The sequence below is a fragment of the Manacus vitellinus genome, unplaced genomic scaffold (genome assembly GCF_001715985.3).
Source record: "Manacus vitellinus isolate BGI_N305 unplaced genomic scaffold, ASM171598v3 scaffold_21_pilon, whole genome shotgun sequence".
In the NCBI taxonomy this organism is placed as follows: Eukaryota; Metazoa; Chordata; class Aves; order Passeriformes; family Pipridae; genus Manacus; species Manacus vitellinus.
This window is the reverse complement of record NW_021939546.1, coordinates 75,723-94,001: the sequence shown is the minus strand read 5'-3', so window position 1 is coordinate 94,001 and position 18,279 is coordinate 75,723. Positions and strand designations below refer to the sequence as shown.

The window sequence follows — 18,279 nt, the reverse complement described above, 5'->3', positions numbered from 1 at the left end:
AAGCAAATAATACTGGTTCTTCCCGTCCTGGGAGAAACCAAATCAGAGCCTCTTCTTATCTGATAACCTAGACTCCATTAAAAAAATGTATTCACATAACTATTAGTAGGACAAAATATTCACTCCATAACAATTTCTTATATTTCTGACTTTGACTCAAGGGTCTAAACCAAGATTGGGTGAGGACATGAATTGAGAATCTGAACTGTTTAGGAATTTTATTACTGCTTTTTATTAATCAGACTTTGTTTTTTAAATTGGGATATGAAAGAACTGCTTACGAAGATAACACTGCTTAACAATTCAGACACAGGACCACAGCCTATCCCTTGATGTTGAGGCCTCATGATGTCCATTAGGGGATTTAAGGCTTTAATAGTAAATATGCATCTTCCTACAGGCTTCAGTCTTCCAGAGTGCACTTTCTCATTTAAATAGCTTGCTTTCTGTGGATGTCCCTACATAGTTAGTAAGAAGTTTGAACCATACCATGGACCATATTAAAAGGACAGTTGTCAATTTGACCTTGCTTTTTCAGAGAAACTACACACAGTAGTACTAATACAGGTGACAGAGATGCTACTCTTTGTTTCTTCCAAGCTACCATTCCACCTCTAGCTTTTACAGTGGAGATACATTTGAATTAATATTGCTCTTATCTGCTACCTTGGAAAAGCCTCACAGTTGACTGGTACCAAGAATACCAAGAAAGCAAGATGGCTGCAAAGTATAAAGTACAGAAATGCAGCAGATCTCAAATTCAAGACAAAAAAAAAAGGAGCTTGTATCACAAAAGCGTTTGATCAGCGTGTGTCATTTTATCAAGGATATACTTAGCCATGAGTGCTGTTGGAAACTGATGAAACAATGGATCAATAAAAACCTCATGTTTTAAACTAAGTGCCCATTTATCAATCATGCTAACAAAGTTATTCTGAAAAAAAAAAGCAACTTTCAAGAGCGGAGGTAGTAGAAGACACAGTGGAAGGCTGGATGCATGAGTCAAGTTTCCCAGAAGATAATACGTGAAACTATTTACGGACAAGTTAGAAGAGAAATAAAATATGTAGTAGGACATGGTATTGGCTAGTGTCAAAAAGTGGGATAAGGACAGTGAAGCAGACAAACAGCAGAACGCGAGTCATGCAGACATGCAAACAACAAAGGTCAGCATGGCCCAAACTGATGGACATTTCATGTAAACAAGTTAGACTGTTAGATAGCAAGTTCTGTGGAAGGGTACAATCAACCTAAGCTTAAAGAGGGAAGAGAACTTGTAAAGAAAAGCATAGCTATATCATAATGCTCTTATCTCTGCGCTGAAATTGAGATTAAAATAGAAGTAAAACTGTATTACAAAGATTCATAAACCTGAAAACTTCTGGAAATTTTCATTTTTGTAATGATTTTAGTATAAGAAGTTTCTTTTGATAAAGAAACTACCTCTTGCTTAAGTTCTCCCATTTACCTACTGCCAAAGTATCTAAGATTTTAAAAATCAAGATATCTTCACAAATTCATGTTATAAAATTAAATTAATTTATTAATGCTGTGTGATTCTGCTGTATATTTTCCTGAGGATCTGAAAGACTTCAAATAGTTTAGCATCCCCTCTCCCCACCAATATACAGCAATATTATAAAGCAGGGAGATTACTGATTTGTCAAAGATCACAGAAAAAGTGCCAGAGAACTAGATGCAGCAGTCCTGACTCTATTGCTCTAGAAAATGCTAACAATTAGGGCTGAGACTAAGCTGGTTGAGAAAAGCTGGTTTGAGACTCCAGCTTTTATATCAGAACATAAACTTGCCCCAAAGTGTCTGATGATACCAAGGATAGGGAGAGGGAGCAAGTAAGAAAAGTATATTTGGTGATTCAGAATGAAGATCCAGGGATTACTTCTTAAACTGCAGCTTCAGCCCTGCTACTCCAGGCAGACATACTTGGAAGAAATAAGAATATTCGATAAATGGACTGATGCACACTCTTATACTACAGTAACAAAATCACAGTATTCAAAGGTATTCAAATGTTTTTAAAAGCCTGTATGAAAACATTTTTTTGAAACTAAAACCAGATACTATTGATTCTAACTGCATTTTGATTTGCATTTAAGTTTGATCAGAGAAATTGTTTTGTCATTTCAGTGTTAACCATTACATCAACGCAGGTTTTCAATATATGAGTGACCAGTTCCTATGGAAAGTACACCCACTTCATATACATTATCAGGTGTTTGAGGGATATGATCACAAGGGAAGATCCAGTGTAAATACAGTTATGCTGGCATGGGTGTTTTTATTGGTACAGCTTAACTTGGCAACCTGTTATTAATTCTGCTGGAAAAAGCACCCATTCGAGTATAACTGGTTTTGTGGGAGAAGGCTGGTTGGTATCTCCCGCTGTGCCTGGCGTGGTTTTGCCTCTTATAGGGATTGTTTTCCTGAACTTTGATGGGTGACAACTCATTCCACGCTCTGACAGCCAGTCTTAGCAGCTCCTCTCATGGTACTAAACAAAAAACCCCAACCAAACAAGAAAACAAAGCAGTGTGGCAAAACTTGCATCACAGTTTCTCTGAATTTAAAAAAAATAAATTTAGTATTGTCACCACATTTACAAGTAATTTCTAATACACTCTTGTGAAACACCCTCTACCCCTGTACAAAGACTCCCATGGCAGTGAATTACCGGACCCCAGGCGGCCGGAGGTGCCGAGCCGAGGGTGCCTGGGAAGGTGAACCCGCGGAATGAGGGGGGAGGCCCGGCCTCCGGCTCCTCAACCCGACCTTGCGGCCGGCGGGGGCGCGCCCTGTGCCCGGGAACGGCGAGGGAGCGGTAATTACCGCGGGCCCGTTGCCACAACCGCGCCCCCGCGCGGCGCGGCCCGTCCCGCCGGCGGAGCGGGGCCGGGCGGCACCGCCCCTCCCGGCATCCCCGCTCGACTGCTGGGCTCGCTGCGCTGCTCGCTCGGCGGCTCCGCGCTGCGCTCGCCATGGCCGCCCTACAGCAAGTTCTGACCGCGCGGCACTCCGCCATCGCCGGGCCGCCGCCCGCCTGCGCGCTGCTCTGCCTGCTCGGCAAGCGGCGGGCGGCGGCGCAGCACGGGTGAGCGGGGCTGGGAGCGGGGCGGGCCGGGCCGCGCGAGCCGGGGGCCGGCGCCGGGAGGCCGGAGCGGGCAGAGCTGTGTGCTCGCCCTCCCGGCCTGGGCCCGGCGGAGGGGCGGCCGCGTCCTTGTGCCGCGCATGGGGCGCTGCGCCGCCGCCCTCTGCCCGGGGAGGCTCCCGAGTACAAGGCTCAGGCTGCTCCCCCACCGCTTTCCCCGGGGTGAGGTCGGTGCCCCTCTTGTGAGTGTCCAGCCATCGCCACCTTGTTACCCAAATTATGCTCGCTTTTTCTGTTTTCCTGGCTGTGAACATTAACAGGTGACTTATAGGGATGTCCGTGTCTGCATAGGCAGCTCGTGGACCTCAGGTGTTGTTTGAATGCATCCGTGTGACAATAAGGAACACGGACAACAGTTTCAAAGAGGCCGAATCTGGTGATGTTCGCTGTGTGGTTGCTTTACAGGTGTCCACTGCTCGGGTGTGTATTCGTTAATATTCTGCAAAGCACTGGTGCCATGTAGTGTGGTGGATGAAGAACGTATCTCAGACTCAATGCTTTCACAATTCCACTCTATTTTTGGCTGTAGGATTATGACCATATGCTAAAGACCTGGCATGTTACAATATTACAGTTAGGTATCTTGTAGTGATACTCGTGAAAGGAACTTACTCAACAGACTTTTGTAATAACATACCTATGATGAAGCAACAATCCAGTTTTATTTTACCTAAATCGCTTCATACACGATATCTGTAAGAGTTTCATGGAGTTGGGTAATGTCATACAACATGTCAGACGTTGATGCACTGCTGACAATTCATGCATTTGCTTGAGGTCCCAAACTGTGGCTGAGAGTTACTCTTCTGTGAAACTCACAGGGAGGGATGATTCTTTTCAGATCTCTCTGCCCAATTTAGTGAAATACTGTTGTAAAAAAGGAGAAAAGCTGAGTGGAAGAGCACAAAAATAATGGGCTGGGACAGTTACGCTGTAGTGTGAGATTTTCCCACCTGATATATCATAGTGGTATTTGTAAGAAAGACTAGGCCATGCAGATGTTCCGGGAGCATCTGTGTGTTGTCAGATCAAGAATATTCTTTTAAAGTGAATCTTAATTGTCCACACTTACCTTGCTCTGCCTTTATTGAGGGGTAATCTTGGAGCACACAAACCAGATTACATTCAGATTGAAGCACATCTTCAAACATAGATGCAAGTCCAGTGTAGTTTTGAAGTTCATTTAATATATTCCTGCCACTAGTAGCATTCATTTCATAGAAGAAGGCTAGAATTTGTCTAGAGTAATCTTCCTATCCCTGAAATAAATGTTATGTGGATCCTGGGTTGTCCCCACTAAACTATTTTGCTTGTATGTGTTCTGACGTTGATCTGCAGGATTTGACAGTGGCAATGCATGTATTGGCTTGAGAGTCAATGTTCTGAAAATAAGCATTAGACTTAATGCTGTATTTGGAATGTGTCCTTCCTTTATGAATCTTGAATTTTGCTACGTACAGTGTTAAAAATCTGAGGCATTCATATGTATTTGGTGGACCAAACACTATTACAAGATTAGTGAGAATTGGAAAGCAGAGAGAACTTATGAATTACATTCGAGCTAATTCAGCAATTGACTGGACTTGTGAGAGCCTGACCTCATCTGTCCCTTTTCCTCTCTCTGAACTGCATTCTTTCTGATCCTTTGTCCCTTACTTCTATAATCTTCTCTTTATAGTCATTTTACATTCTCAAATCTGTTAGAAATGCAGTTGCTGAAGTAAGTACCAGGCTTGCAAACTTGATTGTTTCACTTGTGTTTATGTGTTGTTTTATGCTTTTGAGTCCCTCCACTGCTTAGGTCTTATTTACTAGTGGTACTGTATTGTGGCTGTGGATTCCAAACTCTAACGTCCAACATTCGGTTGTTTCAATAATAGCTGTGCTGCTGCTTGAATGATATTTTGAGGATGGTTTTTGCCCACTGGTCTTCATTCTTTTCTCCATGTTTCCCTGTGAGGCAAACCTTGCCAGGAGCCTTACAGAATGCTACCTATCAAGACTAGGCAGTAGGTAAGCTACTTTGCCTGTATCACCAGCCTAGACAAAACCATCTGGTTATTACCGTTGCCTCATCCTCCTTTAGTCTCATTATTTCATGTATCATTCATTTCTTCATGCTTTGTTGCTAATGTAAATTAGAGCATACTTTTGCAAAGGATTGTCATCATGCCAAATCTTTACATATTTCAGCATTCTTATGCTGGTATATGATGCTGACATATAATAACAAGCGCACAACCTTTATGCAGTGATGATAAAAATCTCCAGGGCCTAGTGTACCCTTTAATTTTTGTGTTGTATTTTCCTGTCTCTTTGGGAAGAGCAAGAAGTTGGGAGGGTATGGCTGTCCTCAATTTTTGTACTTATTCCTATGGAGAAGAATTTCATTTGGCAATCCAGATAGTCTGGAAAAGGACTGGTAGTCTGCTTGAGGTTAACTGACTAAAAGATGTGAGGAATAGTGGTGATTTAGTTTTATATGTGTGAATTCCTTTGTTAACCTTGGTATATAATGCCTGAAAATGTTGTGTCATGTTAGTGTGAGCTGAATTTCAGCTTCTTGAATTCTGGAAGGTGAAAGTCTAGTTTTGAGCTTCCTAAGGGCAAAGGTGAATGATACAGACTTGAATATAAACAGCCAAACACTGACCTTAACGTTCAAGTGAATCATGGAAATGTTCATGTGCAACTGTCAACTTTACCTGCAAAACTTCTTCCTTCCTCATGTAGTTTCAGAATACACATTTCAGTGTTTATACTTATACCTTATTTTGAACATCAAGTATGTATGCTATTATATCATGTTTTCCTGGAGCAGCTGTCTGTTTTCTGTTTTATTTTGTGTGCTTTTTTTAAGTTTTACTGGAATGTTAGCAGTAGGTCTGCTGCTGGTCAAAGTTGGAAAGTAAAATAATGTACAAATTGAAAAAAAAGAAGGAAAGTCTTCTTTTAGCAAATCAAATGTGTTTGAATGTGTAACAAGAAAGTTATCTGACAGGCTCTTCAAAGTATATGTGTTAATTTTAATATAGAATTACCAGTTATAGAAATGATACCAGGAAGGAGAGGTAGCAACTTTTACCTACTTTTCTGCTGTCAAACAGTAGGGGCAAGGTCCATTGCAACTCGTATCAAGTAGTAATGTATGAATAATTAAGCTGTATATGTTATGCCAACGTGCCTTAGTAGGTCAAAGATCACTTAATTAGTAGTAGTTGGATTAGTCACAGATGTTCTTCTGTAAGAGCTATTACATTGCTTGTTAGTTTTGCAGAACTGAGAGATGGTGTCACAGTTTACAATACATTTTAATCATAACTTCCTGAAATCTTCCAAAATGGAATGATATAGAACGGATTACTTATAGTAACTTGTTAGTTTTCCACGTTACTACTTTGGAGTAAAGCATGCAGAAAAATGCATTGTGTCTTTATTCAGGTTGCTGTCCTCAAAAAATCTGTTTCCTTAGAAAAGCTGCATGTCTTCTTGGGAGGGTGGAAGTTGTTATAGCTAAATGGAAGGATGACTTCGGTTGTAGTATTTGGGTTTTTGAGTCATAAGAAGTTCTTTGAGAAACTACATTATCCTGGGTATATGATGCAGAAAAAACCAGTTACTCCATTCTGTTTATTCCATTTCCCTAATCCTGCCTCAAACAAGAAGCAACAGAATATTTTCTTAAGATTTGATTGCTTCAGAATTAAAACCTTGAGGGGTGTTACATAAAAGAGCTGGATATTTTTCATTATCCCTCTAACGAGAATTTTTCCCAAATATCCATGTACTTTATTTTAAAGTACTTACACAAGCAGATAATGAACTTGGATTACTTTCAAAAAGAAGGTATTTAATTCATATAGCTTTCTGGGGGAAGGAGGGACTGAAAGAAGTAATAGAAGGTAATTAGGGTAAAGAGTTTGGAATTGCAAGATTAGGGAAAGGCAATAAATAGAATGGAATTAATAGGAAGGAATTTATAATGCGTGGAAAGATGACAAAACAAAATATTTTACAATCTGTTCCTAGACACACTGGCCTTCCCTATCACCTATCTGTGTCCATTAGAATCCGAGAGGATGCTAGGACATGGACTCAGTTTTGTAAAAATTGAACTTCTGAAACCCAAGTGTTTGGCATCCCTCCTGTAAGGGGAAAACCTGCATAAAGCAAGCATAGTGCATGCTTGGAGTCTTAGAGGTTAGACATGGCTAAAGCAAGGGGAAAAGCTCACTTGAGTGGAGAGAGGTTAACAGAGCTGTAGACAGTGTATATCAAATAGGTTTTACACATTTCATCTTGCCTGTGACCAGGCTCCTCAGCTGCTCTCATCTGACAGTGGCAGCAGATGTCACACAGTGGATGTCACGCTGCTTGTGTCATCGGCTGCACAGCCTGTGAACCTGCAGTTTGGCAGTGATTGATCCAAGTGTACTGGAGGAGCTTTCAAATATAACACAGGAGTTTGAGCATAGCAAGTGGTAGTTGTAACTTGAAACAAATAGTGTGGTTTTTTTTTCATTTTTGTATATTTAGAATGTTATTCTCACTTCTTAGTTTGCATAATTTCCTTAGGTTCTGAAGATGCTTGTGTGAGCCTTGCTAGTGTACTTCACATGAAGGGACCTGTTCTAGTTGAGTCATGACTGTTTGACAGAAAGGGTGAAATTATATTGCTGTGGATTAATAGACTTCTTTCATGTATGTAAATCATTAAAGGGAACCTGTGTTACTTGGGTAAAAGGTGACAGGTGTCAAAACCAAAAACAACTCTATGCTAACTACATTTAAGTAAGTTTACCCAGGATGTGAATTTGACTGTTCGATCTACTGCTAGTATTAAAGAAAAAAAAAAGGCAAAACATACAGATATGATTACTAGAAAATGCATCTAAAATCCAGTCTTGTAGAAAAACCTGCCTGGGGTTCAGAAAACTTGTCTTCAGCTGGAGGGTATGGAGACAGGAGAAAACAGATGACTCAGCCCTGCTCCTAGCATTTAGACTGCCTTTGTTTTGGGCCTGGGTAGCTAATTAGTGGTTTCTCTCTTATTAAGGTGCATAAAATGCTTGCTATCTAAGGCAAGATCTAGTGTAAGTGTGTAACAGCGTGAAATTTTTTTTTTTCAGGAAGCTGGCTAGAAGTTTTTTTCCGCTGTTATCCATGAAGGAGAGCTACAACCACAGCTTAGGCCAGAGCACAGCTTATGGGAAAAATTATTAGTGCTAAGGTTTTTCTTACATGTAAACTTTGTTACTGAGATGCATTCTTCTACTGAAACTTAGAATGTCCTCCACAACAGTTCTGCTTTGTTGTCTTCTCAAAGGAAACCTTTGAGCTTTAGCAATTCAGAGCAACTCAGAGTTCCTGCTTGCACTGAGGTAAATGTCTGTGACCTTCTCAGAGTCCACTTCTTGGTTGCCTGAATCCATTCCCCTCACATTATTTTTGGTTATGCTGCAACTAGGCACTGACCTAGAGCCAAGAAAATTGTGCTCTTGGTTCTGTGTGTGCTCAGGGTGTACTGTGCAAACGGGCATGCTTTTGGACAGCCCAGGCTTCCGAGTAAGGTTGCTGCCCTTGACCTGAAATAACTGTGCTGTTGCTCTGCACTCTCCTGTGCAGGGTGTGCAGTGTGAGGCTGTGCCTGCCAGGGAGTGTGGTGTGAGTGATAACCCACTTTTCTCATTATAGCTGTTATTTCTTCACATGGTTGCATTCCATCTTTGGTCATTTGAGTTTTATTCTGTCTTTGCAATGTCTCAGGAGTTATCTTGTTTGCAAAACTAACCTGAAACTGCACAAATAATCATGAACTATTACAAACTGTTACCTTGTGTGGTTTTTTTAAAGCTGTGGAAAATGCCCAGTGCCATTTCAGAATGTAAGGTCTGAAGAATACAAAAGTTGCCTATAGGTAACAAGTCTTTGAAATGCTACACTTAATCCTAACACAGATATTTTTCCTTTGCACTGTGTTTAGCAGAAGCTAGTCATCCTACTCTACAGAAAGAAGGTAGCATGACCTGAAATTTGTAGTGTTTTTTCAGTTAAGGACAACACAACGTTTTCAAACCCTTATTTCCTCTTGACATGTCATTAAACTGGAAGTCTTGCTTATCACTCTCATCTCAATTCCCTGTTATGCTTAGCTCAGTGTAGATTGCTTCCTCTGAACTTTGTTCTGGATGGAGACAGGTATTTCTAAAGACAGTAATCCTTTAACTTTTTCCTGTTTGCTAATAAATACCACAGAACTAGCATGCCTGAGGCCTTTCAGTAAGTATACTCAGTGGCCTCTTCAAGACTTTTTGCAGTTTCTTCTTCAGTGGTGTTGAGAATGATCCTTTTTGAGTAACCAGTATTGTTGCACGTTTCTTTGGAGAGAATAGCCTTGCTGGTATGTAAATAGAGTCAAAAGGCAGTGAGTGCTGTGCCCAATACTTATTTGGAGACTGAAATTTCATGGTATTATCAAGTCTTCTGCCTTCCCCCTGTGCTACACTGCTGTCCTTAAAGTTGGATCAGCTGTCAAATGCTAGTACAGAGTCCTAAAATTCTTTATTAGTTTCTTTGAAACATCTTGCTAGTTTGGGCTGATCATGTTTCTCAATGTTGGGGAAAGGTGTTTTGTTGTGTTGTCTACTGTCTATTGGGTAATTACTTGTCTATTTACTTATCTTTAGTGAGTTGCTATTCAGTTACCATGCATGTGTGAATGACAAGTTTGGTCTAGTTGTGTCATCTCAGTACTGCTGATACCTTTCTCTGCTTTTACACTGTTTTCTCTAAAAGCTGAGTGCAGTTAAATAATGGATAGCAGGCTACATCCAAGATGCTGCTTTTCCTGAAACTTCTTCAAGTGATACATGTCCCATTATATCTCTAGCCTCTTCATGTTCTTAAAAAAATTTTACTTTTTTATTCTTTTTAAAAATCACTTAGGATAGAAGGTGCCTCAAGAAGTCACTTAATCTAAGTGCTCAAAGCACGATCCACATCGAATTCAGATTGGTTTTTTGAGGGCTTTATACAGTCGTATCTTGAAAATATGATAAATTCTACAGTTCTTAACTCAGTGTTAGAAATGTTATGATACCGTGCTTTTTCTTCTTTTTTCTATGTACTGTCTGGGTGACTCCTTTTAAGAACCTCTTCATCACCACCCTTTCTTCTCTGTGAGGGCATAAAGGAACAATGGCCCTTATACCAGAGGAGTTATTTGCAGCAGAGAATTTGGCCAGCAAGTAGCACTTGCCTTCCTCCCCCAATAAGACTTGTGATACTCCAGCATTAAGTAAATGAGAATAATAGAGAGCTTGAATCTATTCCAAATGTTAGAGCTCTCTGCTGTAACCAGATAGTCTTGCTGTATTCTTGCTGAGTAATTGAGGGTGTTATTTAGTCTTTAAATTCAATGAGAATGCAACCACAATTCTCACGAAAAAGTTCTACAGTAGTGTAATGGAGTCTGGAGTAGTGCCAGTAGGTATCAGACTGAAAAAATGAGACTCTGGAGAAGGAAGAGTTCTGTACTAATCAGCTGGTGGAAGTTTTTTCCAGACGGAACTATAGCACAGTCTTTTGTTGCAAGTAAAATGTTTTTACCTATTAAAATAACAACGGATTATTATTTTTTTTAATATCAGGAGCCACATTAGAGCTATTTAGCTATTTAGGCACTTTTTTTTTTATTCTAGACTTCATAAATAAGATTGTTTCCTTTGCTTTTGAAGTATCAGTCTCATTTTGAGCTTGCACAAATTTTTTGTAGAAAAAGAGAACAAAACTCTGTTAAAGCTCTTTTTTCATTAGGTTTTAAATTTACAAACACTTAATTTTTATCTTAAACTTTATAAATATAAATTCTAATTAAATGTGACTTCACAATGAAATGTGAGATTATGATTTCTGAACAATCCTTCTTTCTCTTTAGTGGATAATCAGTTCCAGCTCAGTAGTTTCAGCTACTCAATTTTTCTCAAGAGCTACTGTAGGAAAAATATATCAATAAATAGATCAAAGATATTCAACTAACTGCCAGAATAATTCTGGGCCTTATCTTCTTAATAGACTAATATATTAATATATTCCCTTCTGATCCCTTTTAAGATGAAATAGTTGTGTATTACGAGTGTTGTGACTTCAAACACTGGCAAGGCTTGAAGCAACAAAGCTTATAGGAGTTGTAGCATATCTGGAAGAGAATCATGCTTTCATTTTACATTATGGCAAGTCATGAATTGTCTAGTGAAATGACCACTTAATTTGATAACTACTTATTCATGCTTAAGAATACTGCTTTTCTCCTAGCGCCAAATCAGTTATGATTGGAATGATCCATATTCAAGGACACTTTTAAAAATACAGGTCAACCTTTTCTGCTTTGAAAAATTACAAGATCTGTTGAGAAGTTTCTTGTTACAGCAGTACATTGCTCTTCTGTCACCGGGATTCAGTCTTTTACTGGATTGTTCCTTAAACTTTGCACAGTTACCATTTCCACAGACGTACTTCCGTCACAGACTGATTAAATATTATATCTCTTCTGAACTTTTATTAAGTTATTTCTCCCCCAAACTACCCTCTACTGCCCTTCATGTTCTTTATTTTGTCTTTTGCACAAGTAGTCTTACAGGATTTTTATCTCCTCTCAGGCTTCTGTCTCTCTGTTACCTTTAATTAAGTTCTGGCTAAACTAGCATCTCTCCCTACTTGCTTTCGTGGTCTTCCTCCTTCCTTTTTTTTCTCATATTCCTCTACTACCTTGCCTTTTCCTTTCATAGTAATTATTTCTATTCATTGGCCAGACATTCATAGATCTTCCTGATCATAAATTAGAATAGACATGGTTTCATTCTAGATATTTTCTTCACAGAGCTTTAAAGCACAAGTCTGAAATGATGCTGTTGATGAAGTTGTGGGATAGCTGGTTACATGACAGTCTGCAGTTGTTTTGATGTTGTAGGCAGGTAGGACCAGTGCCTTTCATAGTTTCTGCTTCCTTGTGGTTTGAGGTGCTGCCTGAAAGTGTATGAATATTGTAGTTTTCAGGCAGCCTGCTCTCAGTGTTTTAGTATCATGGCTGAGAAATGGTAAGTTACAATTTGTATGGTTAGCTGTCACTTTTAAACTACATAAACACATACTCTCCCAACAGCTTCATGTGCTTGAGTGTTCCGAAAGGGAGAAGGACCAACTATAATTGTCTTATATGTCAGCTTGTCTTTCTTAAAAGTAGGGGAAAAAGAATAACATTGTGCTTTTGAATGTTTGTTTAGCACTAGTTGAAAAGTATTTTTCTTCTAACTCTTCTGTAAAATGCAGGGGAGGGAAAATGGACAGAATAAAAACTAGCTTCCCTTCCAATGCACACCTTTGCAGGAACTTGGTTTCACAACTCTGACTTTTTTCCCCTGCAGCATATGTTTACGAACAAATAATCTCAATATATAGTAAAATGCATTATTTGAAAGTCAAGTACAATGCAAACAAATCTGTTTGGCTTACATAGATGATGTGGAAACATCAAAGTTGAGTTGCTTGGATTGCTGAATCTGCATTCCTGTAGTTTTCATTTGTGGTCAGTGGAATCATGTAGCCATGCTTGTAAAGTATATGTGAGAAACATAAAAACACTTGGAGTTCATGATACAGAGCCAAGGTAAAGCAGAACTCTGAGATGAAAGATTGAGGCTTAGTTTCCCTACATAAGACTGGTTTCTGAAAGGGGTAAGGTTTCATTGAAATTGTAAAGAAACAGCACATAGGTTTGACATAAAAGGTAACCCTGCTGCAGACACTGTATTGCTTTGAAAGAAATAGGGATATAATCCCGAGCTTTCTTTTCTGTGTAAAGATGAAGACAAAGAAGAGTGTTAGTAACAAGTAAAATACTCTTTTTCTTCCCTTTACAGTAAAAGAAGTGGAAAACAAGCACTGCAGAACAATGAGGTAATTCTTTTTTCATGTCATATATTCTTTATTCATTTTAAATATATCTGATTTTTAAAAACTTTTAAGTCCTATCCTTGTAGTTTAATTTTGGACTGAATAATGGCTATGGTGCAAATACTGCTTGAATGATACTTTCAGACTTGCATTGGTGGAACAAATGGAAGAATCAGGTTAATCACAAGAGGCTGAAGTTTGGCTCCATAATGACATGCACTTGATGTGTACCATGTGCTTTTTTATCTCATAGTGCCTTATGAATGTAAGGACTAGTGCTTAAGTTTATCTGTATGTATAGCAACAAACAACTATGTGTACATTTGGTATAACTTGTATTTATATTTTATTTAAAAGAAAAAGCATGGAACAAGATGTAGAGTCTGACAATTTCTAAAAACTACTTCAAACTTCTGGTAGGAGGTTTGGCATATCCCCGATCTTTTGTATGTTTGTTAATTTATTTATCATATATCCCTTTAAGCCAAGTTTGCTGTTTTATATTCAAGTGAAATATGACAGACCAAAAGGCAAAGTCCATGATTAGAAGTATTGGGTCTTATGATGGTATGAATAGCTTTCAGATACTTTAATCTTTTGCTGAAAACTTAAGAAAAGGCTTGCACTGGATAAATCTGAAGGTGTATACAAGCATCATGTTAGCTTCTAGCCACACCTTGACTGTGTTATCTGCCATAAAGTTGACTTTTGCGTAGCTGTACCTATTTGTAAAAATCTTAACTAGCTTTCTCTTATTCCTACCCATCTTGGATACAGTTATACTGAATGAGGAATTAACAGTCCAAGGGAAAAAAACAAACTTCTGGGAAAGGAGATACTGGAACGAATATAAGTGCAACACAGAAATAGAAATGAGGAAGAACTGAGTACAGAGGAAGAATAGGTTCAAGTTATGCATCAAATATGTTTAGTCAGGTACTCTCTTGAAATGTAGCACATCAGACATTGTGTTTGTCGTTTCAATTACAGAAAAGCAATAACATATGTAGGATCATCCTTCATTAGGCCCAGACAGTAGTCTTTAGTTGTTTGGATTGCTTGGATTTTCATGTAAATAACTTTTAACTAAAATGTTTTAATCATCTACCACATAGCATCCTATCTGACTACAATTTTTATTTGTAGTTGGTGTTCACATACTGTTTTGATAAGGGTGGGACTATAGTTGACTTCATCCTGTGAAAAACAGGTGTAGGCTTATTTTCACAGCATTCAGAGTGAGGTTTTTTCTTTCAGGTTTCCTGTCTATCTTGTAGTATTGATATAGGCATTGATAGCATGCTTCACATGAGCCTTGGGTAGCAGAGATATCAGGATTAGGTTGATTAGACAGGACTTTTTTGAAAGTGTGCCCTTTCAATCAGTTTTTCAGGACCAAATTCTTCTGTCACATCCTTGTGTGAAGGAAAAGAAAGAAAACAAATGAAAAAAAGAAAAAATACTTGCACCATTAGCTTTTAAAAAGAATGCAGAACAGGAGATAGGGTTATATGGAGTGAACAAGTGCAACTGACCCAAATAAAAGGTGCTTGAGTACAGGAGGGTTTTTAAGTCTGGTAGATTTAGCTGTTTGGATGTTGGAAGACATCTTTAAAAATACTGGCTGATGGTGTCTTTTAGAGACAAGCAATGTTAAGAGATGGTAGATTGCATTAAACTTGTAGTTGGATGTTTTAGTGCTGTGGTCTGCATTGTTTGTGTGTCACCCTTAACATAGATTTGAAATAAAAAGTATTTTGTATCATGGCAGCTACTTCCTTTTGCAATTTGTTTTGATAGCTCCCAGTTCTTACACTATATTTAATTTGTCGGAGCAAGTTGGAAGGAAATGTTGCAAATGCTCCAGAAGGAAGGTAGCAGTAAATAACTTGGATAGGGAAAATAATCACATCAACAGTTAAATAATACTTATTACCAAAAAAATCTTACTTTTCTTACTTTCCTTGTACTACATGCAGCAGAAAGAGGGAAAGAAGGAGCGAGCAATGGTGGACAGAGTGTTTATTGCAAGAATATGTCGAATCCTGAAAATAATGGTCCCTAGAACACTTTGCAAAGAGGTAAGCATTGCCTGCATGAATAGGGACCCTCAACAGCTCATTTACAAAAAGAAAGTACATGGAAGGCAGAAGCATGGATGGGAATGCCTGTGAGTGTGCTCACAGAGCTGACCTTAGTCAACTCCAGAAGCTCATGGCCTTCAGAAGAGGTTACTGATAATCCCCCCTGAAAAAACAAATATGGCTCTCATATTGGAAAACAAGTATACTGGAAGCTACAGGCTGGTGAGCCTTGCTGTATTCCTGGTAAGGCTGTGAGCAAATTCTCCTGGAAGCTAACTCTGGCCACACAAAGGACAAAAAAGTGGTTGCAAACAGCGAGCCTGGATTTACCAATGGCAGATCATGCCTTACTCACCTGACTGCTCTCAGTCATAAGACAAATAGCTGTGTGGATAAGGGAAGAACAGAAAATGTTGAGTATTTACTTTGATTTTGGTGAGACCTTGACTCTAAGGTCTCCCTTAGTACCCTGATAGCCAAACTGAATTGGCTGGATGAGTGGACAATGAAGTGGATGGAAAACTGGCTGGACTGTTGGGCTGAAAGGTTTTCTGATCAATGGTATAAGGTCTGACTGGTGACTGGTTACTAGTGACCCTGTTTTGAGTAGGGAGTTGAAGTAGGTAACATTCAGAGGTCTTTTGCAACCTTATGGCAGAAAGGTGTCAGAATAGCAGTAACTTCATCTTAATGAATTTAATCCTTCATCTTAAAGGGTGTGTCCAGTACAGGTATCAACCAAATACAACTTTTTAAAAGGCAAAATTTCTCCATAAAAATGAATTCAGTACTTTATTAAAAACATTGTATGCTACTATGTTTCCTGCAAAGTAAGCAAATGTTACATTAGGTGGGGGCAGCAGGGTGATATGTTTCTGCTAGGTATTGTAGGATTACTTACTGGAAAAAATGGTGACTTTTATCCATTGTTTAACTGTTACACTTCTGTGGTTGTACTAGACAGGTTATTTGCTGCTTATTGCTGTGATGCTGGTAGTCCGCACTTATTGTGATATTTGGATGATTCAGAATGGAACAGTCATTGAAAGGTACCGATATGCTTGTTAATTTTAAACGTTCTTTCTTGTGTTTAACAGGGAAGGTGGTCTGTCAGAATATGTATTGAGACATTTTACAAATTGCTTGTTTAAAACAGAAAATTATACAGTTAAAAAAATAAAATTATTATATTGTTCTTTTTAAATGGTTTATTAAATATTCTTTTGGTCACATTTTGTACACTGAAGACTCTACATTTTGTTGATATGAACGTCTAAGAAAGCACTTCAGAATGGTGGCATAGTGGTTTTATGTTGTAGACTTAGACATGTTGTGTGGATATTAGGACTGTTATTGCTTCCTACTGAGCTGTTTGCTCTTTAGGTTGGTAAAAACAATGCTTTCAGTCTTTCTGTGTTAGAAAGTGTTTTTTAGACCTCTGATTATTCTTGTTGGTCTTGTTACTAATTGAAGCAAGTCAGAATGTGTCTCGAAGTGTGAGTTCAAAATGATACTGTGTTTCAGGAGAGACATTTAGTGCTTTGTAGACTGGAAGGACTGCTTTGTTTCTTGTGTGAGAATCTATGAAAGCAGAGAAGGGAAAGAACTGGTATTCTCTGACCATGAATTTCTGAGCCCTTATTGTGAGCAGTTACAGCAGGAGCAGAAGGGAGGGAACTGCTGAGTCTGTCACTTGCCACGTAACTTACACAAGTGTGTCAGACTGCATCCTACAGCTGATACCACAGTTTTCCACGATTATTTTCTTTCTCTGTGTAGTCCTCTGAGAATTTATCCACTTAAGACTGTTGTTTCTCTTGTAACTAACTCTTAGCTGGTGGTCATTTACAGTGCTATCATTGGCCGCAGCAGGAAAGATTTCAAGAAATACTTGTTCAACTTCATTGCCGCAATGCCCGCTGTAAGTGCTCTACTTCTGACCTTTTAGCAGAACACATTTTATATGTAAATTAAGAGTTTGAGGAAGAGATCTCACAGGAATGTCTTAAAACTCATGGAAATGAGTTGGTTTACATGCATGTCTGTATTAAGACACATTTAATTTTCTGGCTCCAGTGGGAGACTTTTATCAGCGTATTTTCTTATTGGTCACAACCATTTTTCTAACAGATACATTTAGGTTTTCAGGTTGGTTTTACTGATGGCAATTTTGACTGTAGCTTAATGTGCCATGCATAACGTCTTATGGATTGGATTATGTTTCAGTATTGTAGATTTGGGATTCTTTAGGCATGATTGAAGATGAAGATTTCTTTTTAGACCTTAAGTTTTTGTAATCCTTACATTTTTCACAGATTTGTTATGTTTTTTCCCCACCCTTTAACTTTACTTCAGCTTGTTGACATCTCTGACCTGCACCAGACAGAAATAATTGTTACTGTCTAATAGATAATGTACCTGGTTTGCAATAGATTTAAAAAGGAATTGATAAATTTAAGAGAATGGTTTTCAAATGGTGGCTCTTTTCTATATCTTATCAGAAGAGCTGAAAATAAGCTATATGAACATAATTTTATGTTTTTAAATAGTGAGAGCCACTGGAAACTGGAGACAGAAACCTAAGCAGTAGCATCCTGCAGATGCTATATGTTTAGTCTTTGGTGTATTAATGGTATTACTGACTTTAAGAGAAGAATTCACCTGTTCTGAAGTGTTTACACAGCTTATGCTGCAAACTGATATAAGTATATTGAATCGTGTTAGCTAAATATTGAAATAGTGTCTCTTATTTTAGATTTCTTTAGTGAATAACTTCCTGAAGTATGGTCTAAATGAATTGAAACTTTGTTTCCGAGTAAGACTTACCAGATACCTCTATGAGGAATATCTCAAGTAAGTAACACCTTGTTAACCTATAGTATAAAGTTTTTAAAAATTGATTAAAATAATTCTAATTATATTGTAAAAAGGTTGCAAGGTGCCTAATAGGTAAGGTACATTGCTCAGAAAAGGCTTTTGGTTTCAGTTAACTTGCAGTTGAGGATAAGTAGCCTGTCTGGGTTGTAAATGGCGCAGATATAAAGAGAGCAAATTTGACTCGGTTGGGGGGGCAAAAAA

General features: G+C 38.5%; 1 protein-coding gene across 4 annotated transcripts in view; it reads left to right on the top strand.

Annotated features, from left to right (window-relative positions):
- The first annotated feature begins 2,943 nt into the window (after positions 1–2,943).
- The window catches only part of ABCD3 (ATP binding cassette subfamily D member 3), a 28,217-nt gene continuing 12,881 nt past the window's right edge, over positions 2,944–18,279 (top strand). Inside the window, exons 1-6 of one of the 4 annotated variants that reach the window (XM_029959785.1) lie at positions 2,944–3,109; positions 13,084–13,120; positions 15,100–15,198; positions 16,162–16,250; positions 17,053–17,122; positions 17,957–18,054. In XM_029959785.1, coding sequence (XP_029815645.1) covers positions 2,997–3,109; positions 13,084–13,120; positions 15,100–15,198; positions 16,162–16,250; positions 17,053–17,122; positions 17,957–18,054 — 506 coding nt within the window. In that variant the 5' untranslated portion in view covers positions 2,944–2,996. Of the gene's footprint in view, positions 3,110–5,091; positions 5,180–9,546; positions 9,567–13,083; positions 13,121–15,096; positions 15,199–16,161; positions 16,251–17,052; positions 17,123–17,956; positions 18,055–18,279 lie in introns of those variants that run through there. The other 3 variants (XM_029959784.1, XM_018072176.2, XM_018072177.2) reach the window with 3 other exon arrangements.